Source organism: Aythya fuligula, chromosome 3, assembly GCF_009819795.1.
Source record: "Aythya fuligula isolate bAytFul2 chromosome 3, bAytFul2.pri, whole genome shotgun sequence".
NCBI classification, from domain to species: domain Eukaryota; kingdom Metazoa; phylum Chordata; class Aves; order Anseriformes; family Anatidae; genus Aythya; species Aythya fuligula.
The window spans coordinates 10,369,299-10,393,682 of record NC_045561.1 but is presented as its reverse complement, the minus strand read 5'-3'; the positions used below and the strand labels follow the sequence as shown (position 1 = coordinate 10,393,682).

Genomic DNA, 24,384 nt, shown 5'->3' with positions numbered 1-24,384 from the left:
CCGGTGGTGTCCCGGTGCCGGGTAGCGGCCGTTGGGCGGCGGTTGGGCGGCGGTTGGGCCGTTGGGCGGCGCGGCAGCAGGGATGGACACGCTGGGCAGGAAGGTGGTGGTGTGCGACAACGGCACCGGGGTGAGTGGCGGCGGCGGCGCCGGTACCGGGAGAGCGGCTGGAGGTCGGGTGGGACGGGAAGGAGGAGGAGGAGGAAGGGAGGGAGGAAGGAAGGAGAAGGGCGCCGGCCCGGCCGGCTTGCAGCGGGCCCTGTGGGGCTGGGGAGGCCGAGCGCGGGGCCTGGCCTCGGGAGGGGACGCGGTGGGAATGAATGGGCCGCGGGGGCTGCGGGGCCGCCCGCTGGGAGCCGGTAACCGGGAGGGCCCCGGGAGGGTTGCGGGGTGCCCAGCACCTCCCCGGGAGGCGGCAGGAAGCCGGCCTTTTGTCAGGCTGCGGGGCGCCTGGGCAGGAAGTGCGGGAGGTACCATTTGCGAGGCAGGCGATAAGGTGCTGGGCGTGGAGATCCCCCTCGGGAGCTTTGTTCGGCGGGCAAGGTTCCCCCCGTTAAAGAAACGGTGCCCGTTGGGCTAACAACGCCGCCGGCACGCTGGCGGCCCCGGGATGGCCGGGTATATGCTTGGCAACCGCTTAGGATAAAGGAGAAAAAGAGATATTCAAAAGCCAGGGTGGAATAGTGGAGACAAAGGGTGATGTTGTTAAGGATTCGGCCTCCTGATTCACGCTTTGCAGTTAGCATCCGAAATGGTTGGAAAGAAGAACCACGCAGCTGACAGGGTTTGACAGCTCCCCTGCCTTCTCATGTTTCCCCTTCTAGGAAAAATTATCCTTAACGGGGCTGAGGTCCGGGGCCTCTGGGTACTTCTTACAATATCAGTTAGAAAAAGGAAAGAAAAATAAGACACTTCCTTTTTACAAATGAACGTGGAAGCTGGTGGATTTTTTTTTCTGTGTGGTATGGGTATTTCTATTTTTTTTTTTTTAGATGTTTTAATGTGTTTCTTGTCAGGCTTGATTCCGAGAGGCCCATACTCAAATAAAATTTTAGGACTTCATCCCTTAGGATTGCCCTCTAAATAGCAGTAAATCACCAAACTGTAAAATGTTTCAGGTATAGCTAGTGACAACAGCCCTGCACTGTAGCTAGTCCCAGGAAGGCATGAGCCAAGGGTAGAAACAATTATTTTTACATTGTTTCCCAAGGTAAGTTTGGAACACAGGCTTTGTACAGTGTAACAGCTCTGCATCAGTTTATAAATCAAGAGGCAGACAATGCATTTTTCCCCCTCTGAACTGAAGCAGATGGATATAAATAACTACAACAGTGTAAGATACCTTTGTGCTGCTGCGAGGGTGCCAAAGAGGAGGGGCCTGTGTCACTTCAGCTTCTGTTGCTTTGGGTTGTGTTTTGCCTCCAAGCAGAACCGCACACATGTGGACATAGCCTGGTCCCAGAGATAGCTGCGTGCAAGAACAAAGTATCAGGGTATAATTATTGTTAAATAAGTCAAGTAGAAATATTTAGGTCAAATTGGGAGAATTAAACTAAAAGAAAATTCTGTTCTTCAGATCAGTAAATCTTGGAAACCTGAGCTGTATTGAGAAAATGAAGTTTGTCCTATATTGTCAAAATGCTTCTTATAATAACCATTTTTCTCTGTGACAAAGAAGAGCTGCTTTATATCAAAAGGATTTCTGATACACTGAGATAAGCCATGATTAAAATTAAGTGCCAAAAATATTACATTAAAACTACACCTGAGTGAGTTTTCTATTCTCTATTTTTACCATAGACCTGTCTTTGAAAAATTCTTGTTATGCTGAAATATGACTTTAAATGTATCTCGCTGCTTTGAGGAAGAGGTGACTAGAAGGAAGTTCTTGCAACACGTGTAGGAGAGAGGCTGGCAATGGCATCTTAAGTACCAAAGCACTAGAAGTGGGCGTTCTTTTTGTTACAGGACAAGCGATAAGGCCTGTCAACTTTTCCTGATAATATTTAGGGGTTTTGCTTGAGGGTTGCATCAATAGAAGGAGTCAAGCACAGATATCTAATGAGAATATCAATACTCATTTTAGAGCTTGTCACGTGACGTGTCTGTGAGCTTCCTCATTCTTTCAGTTCGAAAGAATACTTATACGTACAAGTTCTTACTGTTTGATGACTCAGTAGGAAGTGAAAGAGTCAGTATAAACCACAGTGCAATGGAGAAGAAACTATATATGGTAAAATCTTTTACATACGTGGTCTTGCAGACAGGCAAACGAAGCAGCTATTCTTAAAACATTTTGAATGTATAGCAAACACTTGCAAAAAATGAATGATGTTGAACTCTTGGCTTCCTTGCAGCAATGCATAAATTCATTGAGTGGTGATGTTATTGTTAGAGCCGTGGTGTACGCTAAGCATTGTCCTGAAATTATTTGATAATTGTCACAAGGGGTGTGCAGATAATGGGTGGCAGAGGAATAAGTGCACTGTTCTTAAATTTCAATGAAGGGCTTCAAACAGAGGGTGGAAAGAGCAGTGAGCGTTTAATGTCTGGCACCAGAAAAGAGAAGGTGATTATATTCCAAACAATTTTATAATGTTTAATTAAGTATTTTGGAGGATCATTTGTAAGGGAGAGATAAATGTCTTATGTTTCTTACTCTCCTTCAAAAATCCAAAACAGTCCAGGATCTATGATATGGATACAGTTTTGTTTCTAAGATGCTTTTACCTGTCAGTTATCTCTTGGTACTTTTGTCAAGCCTGGTTCCTCAGCCATAGCATCTAACGCTACGTCATCATCAACCTCCTGAACCAGCTGAATATCCAGTGTCGTGACAGGCAGGAGACTACACTGAGAATGCTCTCATTGATGGGGATGCTGACGTACAAGGCTGCCTTGTTCTCATCTTCACTAAATATTCATGGAGCCTGGGGAGGGGGGCAAAAATTGAAGGGAAGGAAGAGAGAGAAAATTTTGCCCCTTTGATTTGGTAAACGCTATACAGAGCTTACCAGACTTGGTAAAAATGTCATTTAAAGACTCTCAGTTCCAACCTGAAAGAGGTAGGGAGGAATTAGTAGAAGTCTAAGCTTAGCCTTGCTCATCTTGTGTTGCATAGACTAAATCTGGTTGTAGGATTTGTTAATTGCTGATATCCTACTATTATGCAGCATCCCGGGAAGGTGTGTCAAGGCCTAGAGGACTTGGCATAGAACAGGGCTGGAAGTTAAAAATGCTGTTTGGATAGTAGGAACTCAGAACAGTGCTTCTGCAGGTCAGTGTTTTCTAGCTCACTGTAGTTGGATGTGGTTACCAGAGGTACTTTTAGGGTTAATCAACTTGCACTTACTTTGGTTGTGCATCGCAGCTGCTGCATAAACCTCAGGGTTTATTTGCCTGGCCAGCAGGAGCTGCAGGTGGGTGTCTTGAAGCTCCTTGAGGGGTGCTCTGATGGCTGGAGTTGTAAAGCTTCATTTAGGTGGTACTGGTTCTGTTCCTTCTGTTCACCAGCGCGGTTGCTGATGACTGGTAGGGAAGTTACTTCATTCTGGGGGAGGGGAAAAAAGAGGAAAACCAGATAACAGCTGCATGGGTGTGAAGGTTTAGGTGTTTATGGCTATACTCAGAATAATCTGTGAAATTTTAAGCTAGAAGATGGGATTATAAGGGCTGTTTTGTCGAACTTCATTCAAGTTTGGCCAGGTTCTGCTGTACAACCAAGTTCTAGTCCTTAACAAGCACCTTGTAGTAGTGACTAAACCTTGTAGTAGCAACTAAAATTGCATGACCAAAAGCAGTAAGTCTGAAAGGGAGGGGTGTGTGTGTGTTTCCTTATTTATTTATTTTTAAGAATCTGTACACCTTTATTTGCAGTCAGCTCAGTCCTTCAAAATGTCTCAAATGTTTCCTGTGGTGTAAAACTTCTGGTAAAGACTTGTGGCGTGTTCAGGTAGCGTGATCCAAAAATGCTTGTGGCTACTCTTTGCTTTCCCATAGCAGCGCTGCATTCCTGAATACACAGATAAGATCTGTGTAACTCCTAGGTACTTTGGGCCTGAACGCGAGGCAGGGAGTCGATAAGTGCTTGCCTCTTTGCAGAACATGGATTGAAGTCGACTGAGTGAAATGAGTTTTATACACAGTGTCTTTCTTTAGGTACTTAAAACAGTTCTGCCAATGGAGAGAACAATTTCTGAGCTGTGAAAAATGAGGGGCACGAAAGCAAAGTATTCCCTCCCCACCTTAGTAGCCCAAGTTTCACTACAATGTTTCTTGGCTCTTTCCAGAACAGGCTTGATAAATGTCTTTCCGAAATGGGTGCCCTTTGTCCTTCAGTAAGACAAATAATTCAGAGCAACAACAGAAAGTGACTTCCCGTGTTAGAGTTACCCATAATGACAGAGTTTCCCTTGGATGTAAGGAGCTGTACTCTTGAGCTCTACCCAAGGAGGCTGTGAATTTTCTGTCCTTGGAGGCTTCCAACACCCAGCTGGACAAAGCCCTGAGCAGCGTGGTCTGAGTTCAGCACTGCTTGGGTTGAGCCCAGGGCTGGACCAGAGAGCTCCCAAGGTTCCTTCCACCCTGTGATGCTCTCTTACACCTAGATGGTTTGGTAATTTTGTAGGTGAAAATGCTTAATGTTTGGCTCGGAACCACGGGATTTTGTTCTGTCGTGTTGTTACAGCACGGTAAATAAAACGTGCACCAGAAACAGAGAAGCCTGCGCCATGGGAACTGCAGTAGGCATCAGAGCAGGATGGCTGAGGAGCATAACTTGCTGATCGCAGTTAGCTGAACTTGTAACTTCTTGTTGGGGCAATCCTAACTTCTTGTTTTACAACTGAGCTTCCCCTAGGGACTGTGTAGAGTCACTATACACTTTTTTATGCTCAATTAATCCTTAATGTTTTCTTAGCATATGCACGGTGTATCTTTGGACCTAGCAGTGTGAAACTTCTTTCTGTATGTATTTGAGGAGCAAGCACGTTCTCAGGGTATCCTGGTCAGTACGAGCTACCATCAGCTGAGACTTTGCCTCTGGCCTGTACATTTTAGAAGTGTTAACTGCAAACTTTTTTTTTTTTTTTCCCTTAAAATATATCCTGAAAGTTTTGAAACTCCTGAGGAAACTGACTTGCACGAAGCATCTCTGCTGGTTCCAGATGAACCCTTTTTTATTGCAGCGTAACACCTGAGTTCACAAGGTTTTGTGTTTTCTAACGTGTAATTTGTTACGCTGATCTTTGTGCTAATTGGAAAGGCAAGTTAATTGGGTCTCATTGGGTGCTGTTATAAGGTGCTCCATCACAGAATGGTAGGTTTCAGTTTGCTGGAGAGTTTGCTATAGTGTGGCAGGAAATCCAGATTTGAACACTAGACTCTTATACCTCTCAGTGTACTTAGTCATTTTAGTAATGTTTTCAACAATCTGCTTTAGAAAACATTTTGGAAGATACTTTAATTCTCTATTAAATATTTCAGATGTGTAGATCTGTAGAAGTGATGTGAAAACATAAATCCTGTATGGGCACATGCTCTTAAACCTGAGACTTTATTTTTTTTTTGCCCCGAGACAGGTTTCTGTTAATAAAGTAATGCATGCTCTAATAAAATTGTTTTTCTTTTCAGTTTGTGAAATGTGGCTATGCAGGCTCAAATTTTCCAGAGCACATTTTTCCAGCTTTGGTTGGAAGACCTATTATAAGATCAACGGCTAAAGTGGGAAACATTGAAATCAAGGTAATTATTTTTATTGTTATTTGTTTAACAGATAAGTTAACGGGTGCCCTACATACTGCTCTCACAATGTTTGAAAATGGTTGTTCCTGTATTCTCATTTGTGCTGTTTCAGTATCTCTTGATTAATTTCTGTGTTGGGTTTTAGCCTGTCATGTATTACGAAGCAATCGAGAGGATAGTGTGAAGTTCTGCAGAGGCCTTCAGCTAGTACAGCTGAGGAGGCAGCAGGTAGGGCTCAGGTAGTTCTGGGCCAAAAGGGACTTCAAATGCCAATATCTAAATGATTACAAGATTAGAAGGCAGAAATCCCCCAGGCTGGGTGAGGTCTTTGAGAAACCTGGGCTAGTGGAAGATGTCTCTGCCCATGGGGGGGGAGAAGGGGGGTTGGAACTTGGGTGATCTTGAAGTTTCCTTCTAACCCAAACCATTTTAGGATTCTATGGTATCAGACAGAAGTGGTTAAGTGGTTGGTACTTGTCACCGAGATGTACTGTAAGATTATGAACGAACTGATGAAGCGTCCAGGTCTTTCTGTACGCTGCTTTCTGCTGTGATCATCTGTGATCTTGTATGAGGTGCTTAACCTCGGCTGTGTTTGCATTTCATTGTTTCTATTGCTTTTATTTTCTTTTTGTTGCTGACAGAAGTAATGTACCACCAGTTAGAGACAGAGGCTGTGTTCAGGCTACTACTTTGGTGGAGAACCACTGCTCCGAAATCCTCCTCTTATGTTTGAGGAGCCATTATTTCTCACTTTTCTTTTGTAATTACAGAGAAACGCTTCAAATGTTAGTAATTGCTTCTGCAATACAGACTTCAGGAAACATTTTGGCCCTGCTGTGCCTACACCCTCTTTTCTTGCTTCTAGCCACACATTCTCACCTTGTGCTGGCCATAATGCTTGTGCAGTCATGTGGTGAGCTGCTTTAGAGACCTGATGCAGCTGAAAAAGAGTAATTTCTTTGTCAGGTAAAGTTTTAACTGCCTCCTAAGACAATTGTGAAAGCTCTAGTTTGATGGCAAAGCAGAAGAAGCAGAAACTTGAGGGAGAAGCGGAAGAGGATGCAGAACTGTAGAAACCCCCATTTAAACCAGTGAAGATCCAGTAGAACCACACATGCACAAGCTTTCATTTTTGCTTTCCTTGTTGCTTCTGAGGAATGGCTTAGTAAAGGGGGGAAAAACTTCTGTCCAGCCTTGTTTCCTTATTTTCAGACCCCTGTGGTTGACGAGGAGAAATTAGTTATCTGATTGCTGCTGCTGCCTAGAAGCAGCAGAAAGCAGTACTGGTACTTCAAGAGAACGAAAGATGTCAGACCTTCCCAAACTGCTTTTATATATGGATCTATATATAGAAATTAACAAGTCTTAAGTCCAAAAAAAATTCTCTGTTACAAAATCATATCAATGAAGTCATGTCTTCTTTCTAGCTGATCTGATAGAGCCTGTCCGGCCAGTTTTGGCATCCTGATTATCGGATAGCTTAGATCAATATCATTACAGATGTCAGCATTGAACTAGAAAAATAGATGGTAAAAGTGGGTAATTGTTATGAGATAGCTGCAAAAGAACCAATAAACCACAATTTTTCATATATTGTCCCTTTTCTACTTGAGTGTGGATCACACAGGTGTATTTTAGAGAGCGTAAAGTGTGTCTTCTTTCTTCCTAGCTGTTTTATCCCATCTCTCTATAATAGCTTGTCACTCTTTCTTAAGAAAATTTTGTATCAAGAGAAGAAATCCATGCTGCAGGTACTTTGGATATGCCAGTAGGATGACTTGTTAGGTGTGTGTACCACTTTCCTTTGTGAGATTCTGCAGATTTCTTAAAATGTATTTTAGCAGATGAGTTTTATGCCAAAACTTAAATCTAGCCATTCACTTCAAGATCTTATGGTGTAAGTTTAAAGCTGAGTGAGGGAAACTGTCAAGAAGATTAGCTGCTTAACTTGTGAAAAGTATTCAGAAAAGCTGTCATTCCTGTGAAATTCAGAAATGCTGTGAAAAGTCTGGAAGCTGATCAGAGCAGTGGTTATTGTCCATCTAGTGAGTTGCCAATTTCACGTTGCTTTGTCCATCTTCTCCTTCTGGATTCTCATTTCACATCAAGGTGAATTTTTTTGAGGGTGAGTAGCAGTCAGGACCATTTATAGGAATGCATTGTAGGACTGACAGCTTTCTTGATGCCAAGGAGTTGACCAGACTGGGATGCTGATATTTAGGTATTTTCATCTTCATTAGTTCCTGTATGGTTTTTTTTTTTGGCTCATTATGTGGCCATAGAAGCAGTTAAGCACAATGGAAGAGAGAGTCATGAGCTGGTTAGAAAGAGCATGGTCACAGCCTCCTTATGCATCTGCTGCTGTCTTTGAAGTGACTGTAGAGCTACAGCCTCAGTAGCAGGGATATATCCTTTTCTCCTACCCCCAGTTCAGGGCATAAACACAAAAGGTCAGTTATTACTGGGATTATTTTGCTGAAAATTGCAACGTCTAGATTTAAAAACCAGAAGCATAGATACTGCTCTCTAGTTTTAACTGATTTAGTGATCTTTGAAGCAGGTATTGGGAGTTAATAACCTTAGGAAGGCAGCACTGTCATGTAGCTTTGACCAGTTAAGACAGGGTTTTAGGGCAGATCAGACTTAGGGGACCTGTTGAGCCATAGTCCAGGTGTGCAGTTCTGCTTAGTTTTTGCCAAAGACAGCCTGGAGATGCTCTTTCTTTCTCCAGGTTTGAAGTGAGGCCGTGCTCTGACCAGCCTGTTTGGTGCTGCCTGTGTAAAGGGAGCTGCCAGAAACTCTAAGCACTTTTCCTCTGACACAATTTGCAAAATAACTAGGTTTGCCTTAATGGTGCTGATAGTTATCGTATGGCTTCTGACATGTCAGGTGACTTGATGTAAATTTAATTGAAGGAGGAAAAATCTCATTAGTCATGAAAATGGCCTTAGTATAATTTTGGACAATGTTTGTACACATATGCTTTAAATATTTTAGAGCGCTTCTCAGTGGCTTTAATTTTCCTATCTTCCTGCCTCCATTGCTTGCTGTAGGGAAGAGCTTTCAAAGCCTGCTCTTACTGCACTTTGTGATTGCTTATTTCAGTTCTGAAAGTAGCTACCATCATTTAAATATCTCTTGATTTTATTTCCCCTGGATATTGGTTCCATAATACCTGAACATATTAGGCTGCTTATAGGTGAATTTTTTGTTACTGTTTTCAGTTCTTGGGTATTTAAAGAAGAATATTTAAAGCAATCTAAATTTAGCATTTGCCAGAGCTAGTTATGGTCAGATGCTTTGTGCAGTCTTGTACAGTTCAGATAAACATTTTGTCCAGGGTAAAATTCCAGTGTTACAGAATATTTATGCACAGTGTCCTATTTATGAGAAAAATGCAGATCTTACTTGCAGCATCAGATGCATAAACACAACATGCCAGTGACTTGTAGCAATAGCTTTCTTTAAAGAGACGTTTTAATCCGAGATCCTGAGAATGTTAGCTTGGCCATAACTACACTAACTCAGATAATTTCCAGCTGTACATGCATTTTTTCAGCTTATTTCTGCTGTATACTTAAAATAATTTGAGAATTTCATTTAGGCCTTTTCTGACTTTCTTACTTCTACCTTCTTTCTTCACCTTTCTTGACCCGTTGAAGTAGAATAACAAAAAGATGGTAAGTGAGGTGCCCCTGTGCTGCTTGTTTACCATTTTTGCTTGATGGGACCTAGTACCTCTTATGCTATTTTTGATGTTACTCATTGTTTTGTCTTGCTCTACATCTTACATTGGAATACATACTTATTTTGGACGTTGTTCATTGCTTTGGTTTACTAGCAACTAATTAATGAGAATATTTTATGTGTTGCTTCTAAATGTTACCTGCAGTTTTGCAAGGTACGAGAACAACAGTTTATGGTCAATGTGAGCTCGGTACCTCTAACAGTAGAAATTGCTTTATTTAACATTACAAACCAAGGGCTTGAGAAAAGCCTCAGATACCAGTTAGACGGACATTATTGAACACCAAAGTGGTGGAAACACTGGTTTCTCTCTGCAACTACAGCTGTACTGTCCTTCTTGATCCTACTAAGTGTGCATGTTGTTTGTTAGTGTGCTCTTGTTCTGCCCTTTAGCTTCGTTTTAACAAGACATGAAAGTTTTGTGTGACTTTGACTGCATATTTGAGTAGTGTCTTTTCCCAGACTACATCCTGTTCAGGAACATTAAGTCTCAAAGAGCAGTGCACAAAAAAAGGCTTCCGATTCTTCCAACTGGTGGGGTTTCTGTTGCCTTAATTCTCAGGAGTAATGTGGTACCTGGTGGAGTTTTCATAGCATGTTTTCACTGAAGTACATTTGATTTAAATATTAAAGCCTTGACTTCTGTCTTCTGTATAGTCAAGACAACTGAGTGTGATCTGCTGTGCAAGGGAAAACAAATAAAATGCCTTGTCAGGGAGAAGAGGTGGAAGAAGAATGGTTTGTTTTAAATTATTTTCAATGAACTTCCTTTCTAATGGTCACCAGAAGCTGCTTAAGTTGCTTCTAAAAAAGGCACTGGATTTTTTCATTGTGCGTCTTGGCGTTGAACAGTAGACTGAATAACCTTTGCTTCAGAGGTCTTGGTGCCACAGTAATTGCAAACTGTGGTGGTATTTTTTTGCAATGAAAAGAGTATGGGAGCAGTGCTCTAGAAGTATGTTCTTAGAGGCTAGCTATGAGCTATTTAGTTAAGGCTTCTTTAGGGAAGTGTGGGATATGACAGGGAACAATGATAGTGTTATATTGGATGTACTTTGTCTGGGAAATATGTGGGAAAGGAGAAGATACATTGCTACTAATCTGAATGTGCAATGTTTGCATAACTAACTTTAATAAACAGGTTGCTTAATTAGTGTGAGATGACTGTACAAACTGTGCATTGGTTGGTTGCATTTGTGTAAGAATGCATTACTGGGGTTTTTGGCTTGGGACTTCTGGCATGGAACAGTCTGGGGTGTATTTTATATTTAGATGCCTCTTCTTCACACCCTACTGGCATAGGCAATATGTAAACCATTGTTTCTTTCAATGTATAGCGTGGAACTTCTAATCTCTTTTTTGCTTTTGCTCCTGCTCTGTATGCTTACGTACCACTCATTATTCCTTTTTTGGTATTATGCACAGAAATTTGCAGCATGCATGGAAAAATACTCTGCCGATCCCACCTACTACTTTTCTGTGCCATTGTGTATCTTGGCCTTTTGAAATGGGAACTTGATAAAAGAATTTTGGAGTTGTCAGTGGAGAAACCTTTATGTTTATAAAGGTTTTTGTAGTATCTCGCTTTAGCAGGCTTCATTCGTGTGTTTAAGATTAATTGGAGAGTGGAATTAACAAAGTTTATTTTGGAAAAGGTTTGGGATGGGTAACAGCCAAATTGAAATACTACATGAAATATATTCTACTTCTCTCCTAAGCACCTGAAAGTGATTCTAAAACGCAGGCAGTGTTTAAGAACACAGTTGGACACAGGCTGGAGCAGCTCACTGTTACTTTTTTGAGGATGTTGCTGTTTAGAAAACTTTGCAAACACTGACGTGTCTCTTTATTAAAACTTTGCAGGATCTCATGGTTGGTGATGAAGCAAGTGAATTACGCTCAATGCTGGAAGTTAATTATCCAATGGAGAACGGCATAGTTCGGAACTGGGATGATATGAAGCACCTCTGGGATTACACATTTGGACCAGAAAAACTTAATATTGACACAAAAAATTGTAAAATACTACTTACAGAACCTCCCATGAACCCAACTAAAAATAGAGAGAAGATTGTGGAGGTATGTCTGTCTAGTAGAAACTAATACGTGCTGTCCTAGAAGTATGGATAAAAGATTTTAATCTTACAATACCCAGTAACTGTTTGAGGCAAAGCAGTTCTTTTGTTTTTTATCCAAAACTTTGGTCTTGGTCATAAAGGCTACTGTGGTCAAATTCAAACAGTCCTACCTCATCCAAAAATTATAACCGAGCTTCTTGTCTCAAGCCATATCACCAACAAAACACAGAGTTGGAAGTGTATGTTTGTTTTCAGGTATCTAAGATATTTTGATTACTAGGTATTGGATGAATGTTAATTACTTTAAATGACTTGGACTTCTGTAAGCCAGAAGAGATTTGAGGATTGAACAAGATGATGCTTGCCAGACAGAGCAGTGTTGTTGGAAGTAGTTGAGACAAAGGTGTGATGACAACCAATTAATTAGGCTGTGATTAATAGCAGGGATTACCAATGAAAGCCTTCTGAGAAGGAAAGCTGGGTTGTTGGATCCTGGATCTCATGGTGCTGCACTGGGAAACCTCAGCTTGCTCTGAACCTAAACCTTGGCTCTAGTACCGTGTGACAAAGACTCAGTTTTGATGAGCAGTAGTGTTTTAAGAGAGCATTTTTTTCTCAAGCATCGTATGTATTTCCAATTAATGCATGTATTTGGTTTAGCAAAAATTCTATTAAAATTTTCAGTTAAAAATAACTACCTGGTAGGGCAGAAAAAATGTTTTCTAAAGGTCTGAAACCTTACCCATGTATCAGAAGTGTGAGTATGAAAGGTTGTATGTGTTTTTTCCCCCAACTCAGTTAGTACAGTAAGAATTTATCATTACCCACTGACCCTGCCTTTAAAATCCATTTGCTGTCACAGTTATAGCAATGCTTTCTGCAATGTGGCAGAAAATATTTTTGCACTTTTGTTTCAATGACTCAGGAGCCAGCTAAGTAAAGCGAAGCTGGAAAAACTTATGTGGACGAATCAAACTGTACAATTTTAGTGTTTCTGAATTGAAGGTTTCCTAGCATTTAAGGACATCAGGGACCAGTTAGCTAAGTACTACATAAGCCAACATTAGCAATACGGTCTGCTGTGTCTCAGCTGTGGTGTGATGAACATAGCGGATTATTCTGGGTTGCCTCCATGCAGCAGGAATGGTTGAATTTCCTGTTCAGGCTTTTTTGCTTTTCAGCTGCCTACAAGTGTTCTTGTTTGTTTTTCTGTTAAACGCAGTGGTCTGGGTTTTAGTTATTCTGGTACTGAGTAATTTTATACCATAAATTGAGAAGCCTTCTATGGGTTCTGAAGTCTGATGAAACATTTGTATTGTCCCATTTGTTTCCTAAAACCACTCCAGAGATCACAGATACTTAACCATCATCCAGAGGATCGGGGAGAACTAGAATCCATTTACATAAATTTAAACTTGAGTTAAACAGGAGTTCGATGTTTCTATTAATGTTTTTAACTGATCACAGCATTATGACAACTAGGAATATTTATTTTTTAACTGCAACCTATTCACACTTCCTTTTGACAGTGACTCTTCCTTTTCAGGGAGGCTAGCCCAGTATGAAGCAGAGAACTTAATTAAGATTTTTCCTACAGCCTGTAGTAAATGTTAGTGCATTTTTCTGGATACATTGCAGTAGCATTTTATAAGAACAGCTTAGTCATCTGGACCCTATCAAGACGGTAGATAATTCCATATGCTGTATTTCATTCTATTTCCACTGATTCTTTTTCTCTACCCCATCCATCCCTCCATCAAACTCAGCTACGTACCAATAGCTGCAACTGTTCACAAGACCGTGTATATTGTAAAACGCATATTTTAGAAGTGCTGTTTCTTTCACAGTATGTACAAGACGCGGATTACTCTTCAACTTAACAGGGTGTTTGCTCTTTGTCTGCTGCATTCTCATTCTGTAGTACCCCCAGGAGCACCCAGACTTCCATGGCATATTGTGTGGCTGTAGAGATGCTCTAGCATGGACACTTCTAGTCCCATTCCAGTATTTCATTTTTTTCCCTCTTTTTTAGTTCTTCCTTTCTGGACCAAATTAGAACATCAGTAGCTAATCCAAAAGCTGCTCTCATAAGAATCTTTTCAGGAGATTGAAGATGTAAATACAGAGAAGCACAATGTATTAACATAAATGCCCTGTGTCAGTGCATTTTTCTAGTCAACCAGAACAGATCTAGGTGTCTTGAAAGAAGAATAGCAAACCACAAAGCCCTGCATATAGGCTATGTACAAAAGGATTTTGGGGTGACTTTCAGAGTGCAGTACACCATGTGAAGGTAGTAACTAAAGAAATTTGAGTATTGAGTTTTTTATATGAAGATAATTTAAATTTCTCCTGTGTTGGTTTTCATTTTGTAAGCACTCAGCTTGCTTGAAAGATTTATCCTTAGGAATAGTACTGTTTTTAGATGTTGAGAACTCAAACAGGATCTCTTTCCGAGTTGCTTCCTTTCAACTGTTCCTTTTCTCGTGGACATTTCTGCTTCTTGTTTCTGAAGGTATTGCGTATATGCAAAATTGTGGTGATTACAGAAGCTGCTAGCCAGCAGTGTGTTGCTGGTTCTTAGCCAATGCATCTCGATACTGTATTAAACTTCCTTTTGTATCACCCTGTTCAGCTAGGGGGGTTGTGAGAACCCAAAGCCTGGTGTTCTCATGGCAGGGTGCTCAGCAGCTTGCCCCCTCCATGTTCCTCTCTGCGTGACTTCTGTTATACGGCGTGCTCGCGGGGAATGTTCTCAGAAAGGAGGCATCAGTCTTCCCAGGGGTTCTGCTCTGTGCTCGATATAGCTATGAAATAATTAGCATGGCTTTGCGAGGATCAGGGTTTTGATATAGGCCAGCCATTTCAAATCATGCTACTCTAGCAGTAAATTCTTCAAATTGTTCAGAATTCTAAAATTGTCAGGCATCAGCTTTTTACTTTAAAAATATTTAGCTGTCTTTTACTTAAACTGTGGGAGTGCTTAGGATTTAATCAGTTTCTAATCCTAGAAGTTGCGGAAGTGCTCAGAAGGCTGCAGAGGAGCAAAAATAAAACTTTGCATGTGCTGAAACGATCAGAGTTCATTGGTTTTTCCTGGTAAAGCGTTTTGAGGGGGGAAACTGCTGTGCAGCTCAATTTGTTTACTTGGCCTTCTTTTTGTTTATAAAGCCGACAAGATCCTATGAACTGCACATCCTTTAATCCTAGGCTGTTTCTTCACTGAAAATCATACAGGGTTTAAGGGAGCCTAGCCTACAAGACAGGCAATTACCTTTCATGTTTTAATGAGTTACTGTGCAAACCTGCATAGTTCTGCACGTAGAAACTGAGTAGTTCTAACTGTCCTTTTTCAGTTATAGTGGGTTTTGTACTAGAACTAATTTTAGAGGTTTGTCATCACTTGTACTTTAAAGAAAGGAAGAGGAAGACCCGGATGCAGAGAACAGTCTGTGATAGCGCTCTGATTCTAGACTGATACGAGTAGGAGTCTGTTTGGTCTTTGGCAGTCTGCAATTGTACGAAGACTGTTGACCTGGATATGAAGAAGAGAAAAATCTGAACCTCATTAGACTTAGAGCATCCATCTTTAACAAACATTTCCTTCCAAAGTCACACTTCAGTAATGAAGTAGTTGGCTGGCCTACAAGTACTGCCTCCCACTCATTAAGCTCTTTAGAAAACGGCTTAGTTGCAGAAATGCAGAAATTGGAGTATGGATTTCTTGAAACTATTCACATTTGTTGCTAAAAGGATGTGAAATGTTGTAGCTCCTTGATATGATTCGTCTGGTATGAATGGACAGGTAAGGTATAGAACTGAATGTGCTATTACTGCCACAAAGCAAGTAGGTTTCAAATGTTTGTATAGAATGAGTGTAATAAACCTTCTTGGAAGGTCTTTTTGACTAGAAAAAAAGCAGAAATATAGAAAGTTTTCAAACATCCATGAAAATTTCTTTAAGAATCTTGCCTTATTTGGAGATTAATTTTTGTCTTCATCTTGCAGGTTATGTTTGAGACGTACCAGTTTTCTGGGGTGTATGTAGCCATTCAGGCTGTCCTTACTTTGTATGCTCAAGGTAGGCAAAGATAACTTAAAGAATGTTTAACTTATAATTGTATTGTTAGGCTGTAGCTCTAATGTGGTATTAATGGGTCTTGGGCTTACTTCAACACTGTGAGCAAGCTGAATCCTATCTTAAGGGTTTGCTTTTTGTTTTGAGGAACTACTGAAAGGTTATTTTTGTGGACAAACTGTGCAGACGTGCTTGTAAATGCAAAAACCTGGTTTATCAAAGGTATCATTGTTTCAGGGTGTAGTCACTTAGCCTTTGGCATGCTTCCAGGTTTTAATGACATGCTTTTGATTTTCTGATAAAGAAAAGTATTACTGCAAGTGAATTTCAAGCAGTCGACTAGGTGACTTTGCACTATTTTCAGTTGGGAAAATGTTGATTCTTTGGTATATAAACAAGAATAAATGATTGTCAGTTTGAGAAGAAAATTACAGATCTACTGAATTCAACAGAAATTCTGCCGTTGGCTGCAATCCATCTATGATCTAGGATATTCAAGCAATTGAATTCTAATAACATGACTTCTCACATCTGTTTACTGGTCACTTGGTGTACTTAACCATCACATGGCAGGAAATAAACATCCGTATTCATTAATATGTCATCATAGTTTGTTTCCAAGAGCAAAAGTGATAGGATACTGGAAGGGTGGGACCGCCATACAAGTCATTAAAAGCAGTTGAACCCAAACCACTTTTGCAGACCTGGATTATAGATTTATTTGTTGTGAAGTGTGTTATTGTAGTCCCAACGGACAGCACCATTACTTTTTTTCTAGATATTTTCCTTGGTTTCGTTTTGTTTTAGGTCTGTTTAACTACCTTACAAATACGGTCTCAAAATCTGTTGTAATTGCACATGTATTTTCCTGTATAATGGTCAATTACTCCACTCTAATCTAAACTACTCTGCTCTAAATCTGAACTGAAATCTGAACTGTCATCCAAAAGAAAGCTGAAGACCTTCTAAAATAAAAATACAAAGTGGCATGCAAATAGAACACTTGCTTTTGAAAACTTAAAAGTTGTCCTTTACAGCGTCCTACATGTTTAAGTTGCATGCTCTACATGCTTCTGACATCTCAGTTTTGTGCACCTTAATATTTGATTCTTTTATGGTAAACTTTTTCTCACTGGATTTAATTTCTTGAATATGAAAGTGGATCTGGTTCTGCCTAATGCTGTTCCTGTGGGGAAAAATGTAGATGTGTGCTGTATGGTCCAGATACTCTCTACCTTATGAAGCCATTGTCTTGTTTTTGAGTACCAGCCACGATCAACAATAATAATATTAATAATAATTCTAATAGTCCTAATAATTATAACAAGATAAATTTGTGACATGAATAGCTCTAAGTTTCTTCATATTTGAGAAATTAATATCAGGTTGCACATATACAGGTGGATCTTAGGAGAAATTTGTAACCCAACAAGCATTTAATGATCTTACGTATTCTCTTTAATTGGAGAGCAATTTAAGATGTCAAAACACTGGATAAAATGGTGAATGGTAGAGCTGTAAGTACCTAGGCAGGAGTCAAGGCAATACTTTAAAAAATGTATAGAAAGCATTGTTACTGTCAAAATCTTCTGTTCAAAATCGAGCTGAATGGAAATAACTGAATTTTAAATTGTGATTACTTTTCCCGGAATGATGACTTGGGAGAGCAGAGGTTGTTTCAAGATAGTTACAAGGTTAAGATGACAATTATAAAACTATTCTGCTCTATTTATGGAGGCACTAATAAAAGGTGTACTTTTTTTCTCCGCCCATCCCTGCCTCCCCCATTCTTTTAGGTTTGTTGACTGGGGTTGTTGTGGACTCTGGAGACGGTGTGACTCATATTTGCCCAGTTTATGAAGGTTTCTCCCTCCCCCATCTCACCAGACGGTTAGATATTGCTGGGAGGGATATCACTAGGTACCTCATTAAGGTAAGCTGAAAAGAATCTTTTAAAGTTGAGGCTGATAGCTGTGGCTCACTGGTGCACGTCTCCTCGATAGCAAGAAACCACTATATGCATTCCCTGCATCACTTTTATGTTACTTACATAAAGAACTCCAGTATTCTTTGTATTGCTTCACCCTATATATATTGTTTTCTCATCGAAATGATGTGATAGCATTGATATTATTCAGAGACTTCACTTACATTTTTTTTAGTAGCAGTCTAAGAAGGGAAGGGACTTTATTCCTTATTTGGAAAGGAAAAAAAAAAAAATCAAATTTGGCTTTCCTGATGTGTAAAATGAAAACAATCATATTCTGTCAGTTCTACTCATCTATTTTCAGAAAGACCATTTTTAAGGTGTGGCAAATGTAGTGATTCTTACCTAATTATTAATTAAGACAGTATGTTTTATAGATTATTTGCTTTAAAAAATACAAGCAATATTCTGCGTTGACAAATCCTATGCTTTAAGTGGAATAGTGTGGTGTTCTGAAGTGAAGACCTAAATGTAAGAACTATTTTGGTTATCTTTCACTTCCCTTTCTAACAATTGTACTGAAAGTTGTGAAGAAAGAAAATTTCCCACTTGCAGTGATGCTGCATCTGGGTTTTTCATTTCTGTTATTAATGGATACACTGTGACAGACTTGATTTAATACTAAATTTGCTGTTACAAAAGGGAGTCAAAGTTGAAAAGATAAATTTTTGAATGTGCACGTCTGATAATGCAAACAGGACATTTACTGCAATTCTAATCTCTTCACTCTAGCTCCTCTTACTGCGAGGGTATGCTTTCAACCATTCTGCTGATTTTGAGACTGTTCGCATGATCAAGGAAAAGCTATGTTATGTGGGATACAACATCGAACAGGAGCAGAAACTGGCATTAGAGACCACAGTACTAGTTGAGTCCTACACGGTGAGTGTTTTGAGACAACTTTTCTTGTCCTAAATTTCTTAGGTATAAAATTAGGTAGCCTTTAATTTTGATTCCTTGTAAGATTTTCTTGTTAGTAGCCCACTTCCCAGACGTGAGTCTGTAGATTCACACCTGGTTCTGGGAAAACTTTGAAAAGATAATTCCTTATTCCCAGGATTTTCATAAAACTTTGTACTGGTTTTCGTCCTTGTAGATACTTGAAAATTCGATATTACAGCACAAAAACTTGTAGAGAAGGGGGACATACTCTAACATGTCGAACTGTTTTAGCTTCATCTGTCTAGCTGTGACACATTTGAGACCAATACCTGGTAACAAGACAGGTAAACTTGCTTTTAGGGGATACTTGCTGTGATAGCACACAAGGTATCTTTGCAGGGGAGCATTACTGTTGTTGTAAGATCATCTTTTAAGTGAAGATTAGGAGCTGGATTGCAAGGCAGTTTGGCACTTCAGCATCGATGTGTCTGGTCCCCAGTCTCTAATTTTATAGGAATTGAAGAATTCATAGCTTGTTTCAGTAGTACTAAATGACATTTGCAGTGGTGACAAAAAGCAACAGTTTCCTGTTCTAAAACATGAGGTAACAATGTAGGTACTTCCTCTTGCTTTGTTCTGTATCTGAGCAGCTAAAAGTAGTCTTCTGAAATATGTTTTCTCTTCACTAGCTCCCAGATGGCAGAATTATCAAAGTTGGTGGAGAACGGTTTGAGGCACCAGAGGCTCTCTTCCAGCCTCACTTAATCAACGTAGAGGGGGTCGGTGTGGCTGAGCTGCTGTTTAACACCATCCAAGCTGCTGACATTGATACCAGGTAAGAGCAGGAGGACACTTAAACTCCTGTGTCGTGGTGCAGGGGTGACATGAGAAGTGCATTCAAACGAAATGCCGTCTTTTGCTTTAGATGTTAATGTGCACGCTGCTACGGGAGGATATATGCTGGGATTGGGGATCAGTCTGAGATGACTCTTTGAAGCTTCATGGCTTGTTTGGAAGCCTGACTATTTTGGTACAAACAAGCAAGGATTGCATTTTGGAGCTGCAATGTTTTTTTGGTTTTATTTTGCTGCTTTCCAGGACGTCTGGAAAAGCATGAGCAAGCGTGCCAAACTCAGGCAAAAGCTGGCTTTATGTTTGTGTAGTGACAGTTTTAGATTTGTATTTATTTCCATGTACAAACAGGTAGCTATTTGTGCTACAGAGTATATGATATGACACTAGAAAGACTGTTTTCTTGGTTAGGTCTGAATTCTATAAGCACATTGTGCTGTCTGGAGGGTCCACCATGTACCCCGGGCTGCCTTCGCGACTGGAGCGGGAACTTAAACAGCTCTACCTGGAACGAGTTCTGAAAGGAGATGTGGAAAAACTCTCGGTAAGTATGGAGTCACTGCTTTATTTGTGTGGGGCAGAGGTTTATCCTGAATCCCCACTAGAGGGAACCAAGTAGTCAGAAATGACTGAAGCTGCTGGTCACACTCCACACAACTTGCAGAAGCTTGGTGCATCTCAGTTCTTCACACCCCTATTGTGCATGTAAGGACGTGCCATAAAGCCACTTCCAGTCAATGCTAACAGCAAGTCATTCCTAAAATCTTGGGTTAGTTTGAATGTAAAACGTGCTGTTAAATGTTACTGCACAACTTGTAATATAAATTGAACAATGCTAATGAGTATTTGTGTTGCAGAAAGTCATAACTGGTCAAAAGTGATTTTTATTTTTTAAAAGTTTTGATTCATACTATGTAATGTGGGTGAAATGCCCACCCCCAAAAAAGAATTTAGAGATCAGAGTTGACACACCCTCAAGTGGAATACATTTTCCTTGTTCATGGGTTCCTGTGATAAGCAGACAAAAGTCAGATGTGTTTTGGAGGTAATGTTGCCTTCTATCTGCCAGCAGTGCTGTGTGCTTTTCAGAAAGGAGGTATTTACAAAAGAAATTCCTTTGAGTGGAGTTTCTGATGTTAAGCTGAACTGAACTTCCCCAGTTCTTAATACAGTATTCTAAATAGCTGCAGAAGATCTTTATAGAATGACTCAGTTGCACTCACAGCTTTGACTGTACTCATTTTTGCTCTTGAAGTTAGAGCTTGAACATCAAAGAATTGAAGATAATATTAAATAAGCTGGTCTAGATTGTATAAATTTAGAATCTGTTCCATCTGCCTTTCTAAAACTTGGTATAATTCTAAAATATTTTGTGATCTGGTAACTTCTGATAATTTTAGCCATCAAAGCTTAGCAAGTATTTCGCTCTTTTCCGTGTTCATGAAATGTAAAAATGTGGTCTTTAATTTTGTATTCTGACTTCTGGGCTTTTTGTGGATACACCGAAGGTATAATTTTGGGGAAGTGTCAATAGCTGTCTCTAATTTCCAGTGCAAAGTAGTTATTTTACTTTGGTTGCGCAAGCTGAAAGCTCACAGAGTGTCCTGTGCTAGCACTTCAGGTTTTTGGTTGTGTTTTTCTCACTAAACGATTTACATTTCATTGTTCTGGTGGAAAGCACAATTTTATTTCAAGAGGCTTTGTTTCAAGAATCCTAGTAACAGGGGTTTTTTTTGTTTTTTTTTTTTCTTCTTAGAAATTTAAGATCCGAATTGAAGATCCACCTCGTCGAAAGCACATGGTGTTTTTGGGTGGTGCGGTTCTAGCAGACATCATGAAAGACAAAGACAACTTCTGGATGACCCGACAAGAGTACCAAGAAAAGGGAGTGCGTGTTTTGGAGAAGCTTGGTGTGACTGTTCGATAAATCCCAAAGCTTGTTCCCATCACATGTCTAAAGCTTTTTTTCTTTCATTGCCAATCTCTGAACTCACTCAGCTACATGCTATGGAAAGGCCTGTCTTTGGCCTTTGACCCAAAGGTCAGGTTTTGTTCTGGTTTCTTGGGGTAGCTTTTGTTAAATATTTCTTAATGTGGCTAAATTTGACTATTAAATTTGACCACTTCCCTGCAAACAAAACAGAGCAAGAGCAGCCTGTCTACTTCATTGTTCCTTCCCAGTAGGCAATTGGGTAATTCTGGTAGGCTTTTTCTTCTGGGTTTATTGCTGTAGTACTGCTAGCTTTTGTCTCTAGTTCACAAGGGGTTGTGTGCCTTTTTTAGCATAAGAAAACCTTTAAACAGGAGCTTTTGCTATTGGGTCGTTGTGGTGGTTATCTTTGCATCTTTTTGCCTCTCTCTACATTCAGACTTTTCTTTCCTGCAGTAAGGAATTTTGATTAAACATAGTTAGAAACTAGTTTAACTAGCTGGAATGGCTTTAACACTGTTTCAATGTAATGTGGTTCCATACGCACTGCTGCCTAAACTGGCTTCTGAGGTGGTTTATCAGAATCCTTAGAGGTGGTGGGGCTTTCATACTGTATTTTCGAAGTGGGCATGCACACGGTTGCCACAAACCAGGGAACACCGGATATTCTGGCAAAAGTAAATTTGTGGCCTTAGGTGTCTTTGTTTTTGTTTTTGGAGGGAGGAGGCAGGTTTGAGCTGTGTTGCTTTTCTGTTAAAAGGACAGCTGGGGGTCAGGCTGACCAAAAATGCCTCTCTTTTTGTAGCTAAATTTTGGTACTATGTTATCTCAGCATAGGGAGCAAGAATGTTACGTTAGCTATTCAGTAATTGTTGAGAAACCTAGATGTGCTGAGACAGAAGCCTCTAAACTTCTGAAGAGATTTCAGAAATGCTTGTGAAAACTGTAATTATAGATATTAAGCCCCCCAAAACTAAGTTTTAAAAGTCTGATGTTTTAAGTGCTTGTATGTACATCAGAAGCACTTTATTATTAAACTTTACAAGTATATTAACCTAGTGCCAAGTAGTTATTGCAAATGAATATTTCAGTGACCGGTGTTTATTGCAGCAAGTAGATGTTTATAAACAACCACTGGCAGTAGGTTATAAAGAATGACCTATATTTGTTCTAGTTAAAAATAACATTGGAATAGGAGATGCTGTCGGTTGGTAAATATCCACGATTCATTTTGACCAGTCTTGAGATCTGATACTTAACATGGGATGGGGAAGGAAGTGGAAAACCAGTGATGAAAATGCTGTTTCCAGAAAGTACATTAAAGCTGAGTTGTACTGAAAAATAGAAGTTGTCACTAGTAATTATCAGCCATCTTCTCTGAGTATAGTTGCCTGTATCTTTTCCTGCTAGCAGACCGGTAACTATCTTTGCAAATAAAATCTGCCTTACATGAAACATAGCAAAAAGCTGCTTGCATATGAATGCCAGTTAGACCTAGTTCTACTTTGCTTTTCATGGAAATATTGTATCACTTCTTACTTGGTTTTCCAAGCCTACCGTAACATTTAAGTGTAAGGAAGTTAAGATCTGTTTTTGACTTCCAAACCTTGGAATGTACAAGATGTGCTTTCATATACTTGCCATTTGTCTACATCTTTACATTAATAATTGACCCCAGAAACATGGAAATATTAAACTCCCTTGGATTCCTAAAACTCGCTTTCTTTCTAAATCGAGCAGACAGCTTCCTTTCGGCCGAGAGAGCCAAACAGGCAGAAACCATGTCTGCATTTCTTTAATAACAAGACAGTCACTATAGTATTGCTAGTAATGACCATTTAATTATAGGTGGGTGGGGTTTTTTGCAGCTATATTTACTCTTAACTTGAACAATATGAATTTACAGGCATGCCGGTCATGCCTCAGTGCATGCACTTAAGCAGTTACTAGATTTTTGGGGACATGAATGTAAGGGGTATTCTGAATTCCTGTAGTCTTCTGAACATCTAATACACGAGATTTAAAAATGCTGTGGGCTTGCTTTAGGGCTATGGTTTCTCATGTGACTGTCTCTGGGCTTTTTGGACAGCATTGAGAATCATGGAAATAAACCAAAGAATGACTTAAAAACCTTTTTTGAATGACAATCTGCCACGTGATTTTTCAAATCTAGACCTTGACCCTGCACCCCTTTTCTAAACCTTATTCTCCCTCTTCATTGGCTTGGGTTAGGTATGTGCATGTTTGAGTAAAGGATTTGGAATTTGGCCCTTTCACAAGAGAGAACTTCACAGCACCATGAGTAATAAATGTCAGTCGATTATGCAGTATCTTGGGTTTCCATGGAAACCATGTATATATTGGAGGAAAAAAAAAAAGAGAAAGCATTTTAAATTACAGCTATCATGGATTCAGAAGAATGCATATGTAATCCACATACTGAATGGGGTGTTCCAGTTGTGCTCAGTGTGGTTCTCTGCGTGTGTTTGCACACATGAGTGTATGTGTGTGTTCTCTCAGCTGACAGCTTCAATATTGCTATGAAAGCAATCTGGTTTTAATGGGTTTTTTTGAAGACCAAATAACTTGAGTTGTATTTGCAATATGCTTCAGCTCCTATAAAATTAGAATAGAAGATGCTGCATCAAATGTAAGTTTTTTGGGAACATCCTATTTTTAATGTTAAGCTGCTTCAAACCCTCCCCACACCCCACCCCAGTGTTCTAGGATGTTAACCAATGTAACACAAATGGCTTTTTTTATACAGTTCTGAACGATATGTTAACACACGACACTGGTTGAGACCATGAATGGAAATAAAACATCTATTTAAATTGACAGGTCTTTTCAATATAAAAATAAAATCAGATTTTTTTCAAAGTAGCTGCCGTTTGCTTTGTTTCCTTTGGGAAATCGCAGTTCTGTCAGTTTTTCTCTAACATAACTTTCATCACAAAACTATCATGAGCTGCTTATGCTGAGGAAATCTGACATGACAAAATAACATGTTCCCTATTGATTGCTGTCACAGAGTGAGAAAAGCGCCCTTATTCCATTCCCTAGCTAAAATTTCCCTCCCTTCACC

At 39.9% G+C, this 24,384-nt stretch overlaps 1 protein-coding gene across 1 annotated transcript; it reads left to right on the top strand.

Moving 5' to 3' along the window:
• Window positions 1-24,182, top strand: ACTR2 (actin related protein 2). Its single transcript, XM_032184040.1, has 9 exons — window positions 1-130; window positions 5,632-5,742; window positions 11,356-11,571; window positions 15,579-15,651; window positions 17,445-17,581; window positions 18,368-18,517; window positions 19,207-19,352; window positions 19,781-19,913; window positions 21,126-24,182. Exons 1-9 carry the CDS (start codon window positions 83-85, stop codon window positions 21,294-21,296), a joined length of 1,185 nt encoding a protein of 394 aa, XP_032039931.1. The 5' UTR covers window positions 1-82; the 3' UTR covers window positions 21,297-24,182.
• The last annotated feature ends 202 nt before the right edge of the window (window positions 24,183-24,384 follow it).

Excerpts from the sequence above, each read along its gene's own strand:
- ACTR2 (XM_032184040.1), top strand. The coding sequence starts at position 83 with ATGGACACGCTGGGCAGGAAGGTGGTGGTGTGCGACAACGGCACCGGG. Across the intron at positions 18,518-19,206 it reads TACTAGTTGAGTCCTACACG|CTCCCAGATGGCAGAATTAT; the intron begins GTGAGTGTTTTG and ends TCTCTTCACTAG. Across the intron at positions 19,353-19,780 it reads GCTGCTGACATTGATACCAG|GTCTGAATTCTATAAGCACA; the intron begins GTAAGAGCAGGA and ends TTTCTTGGTTAG.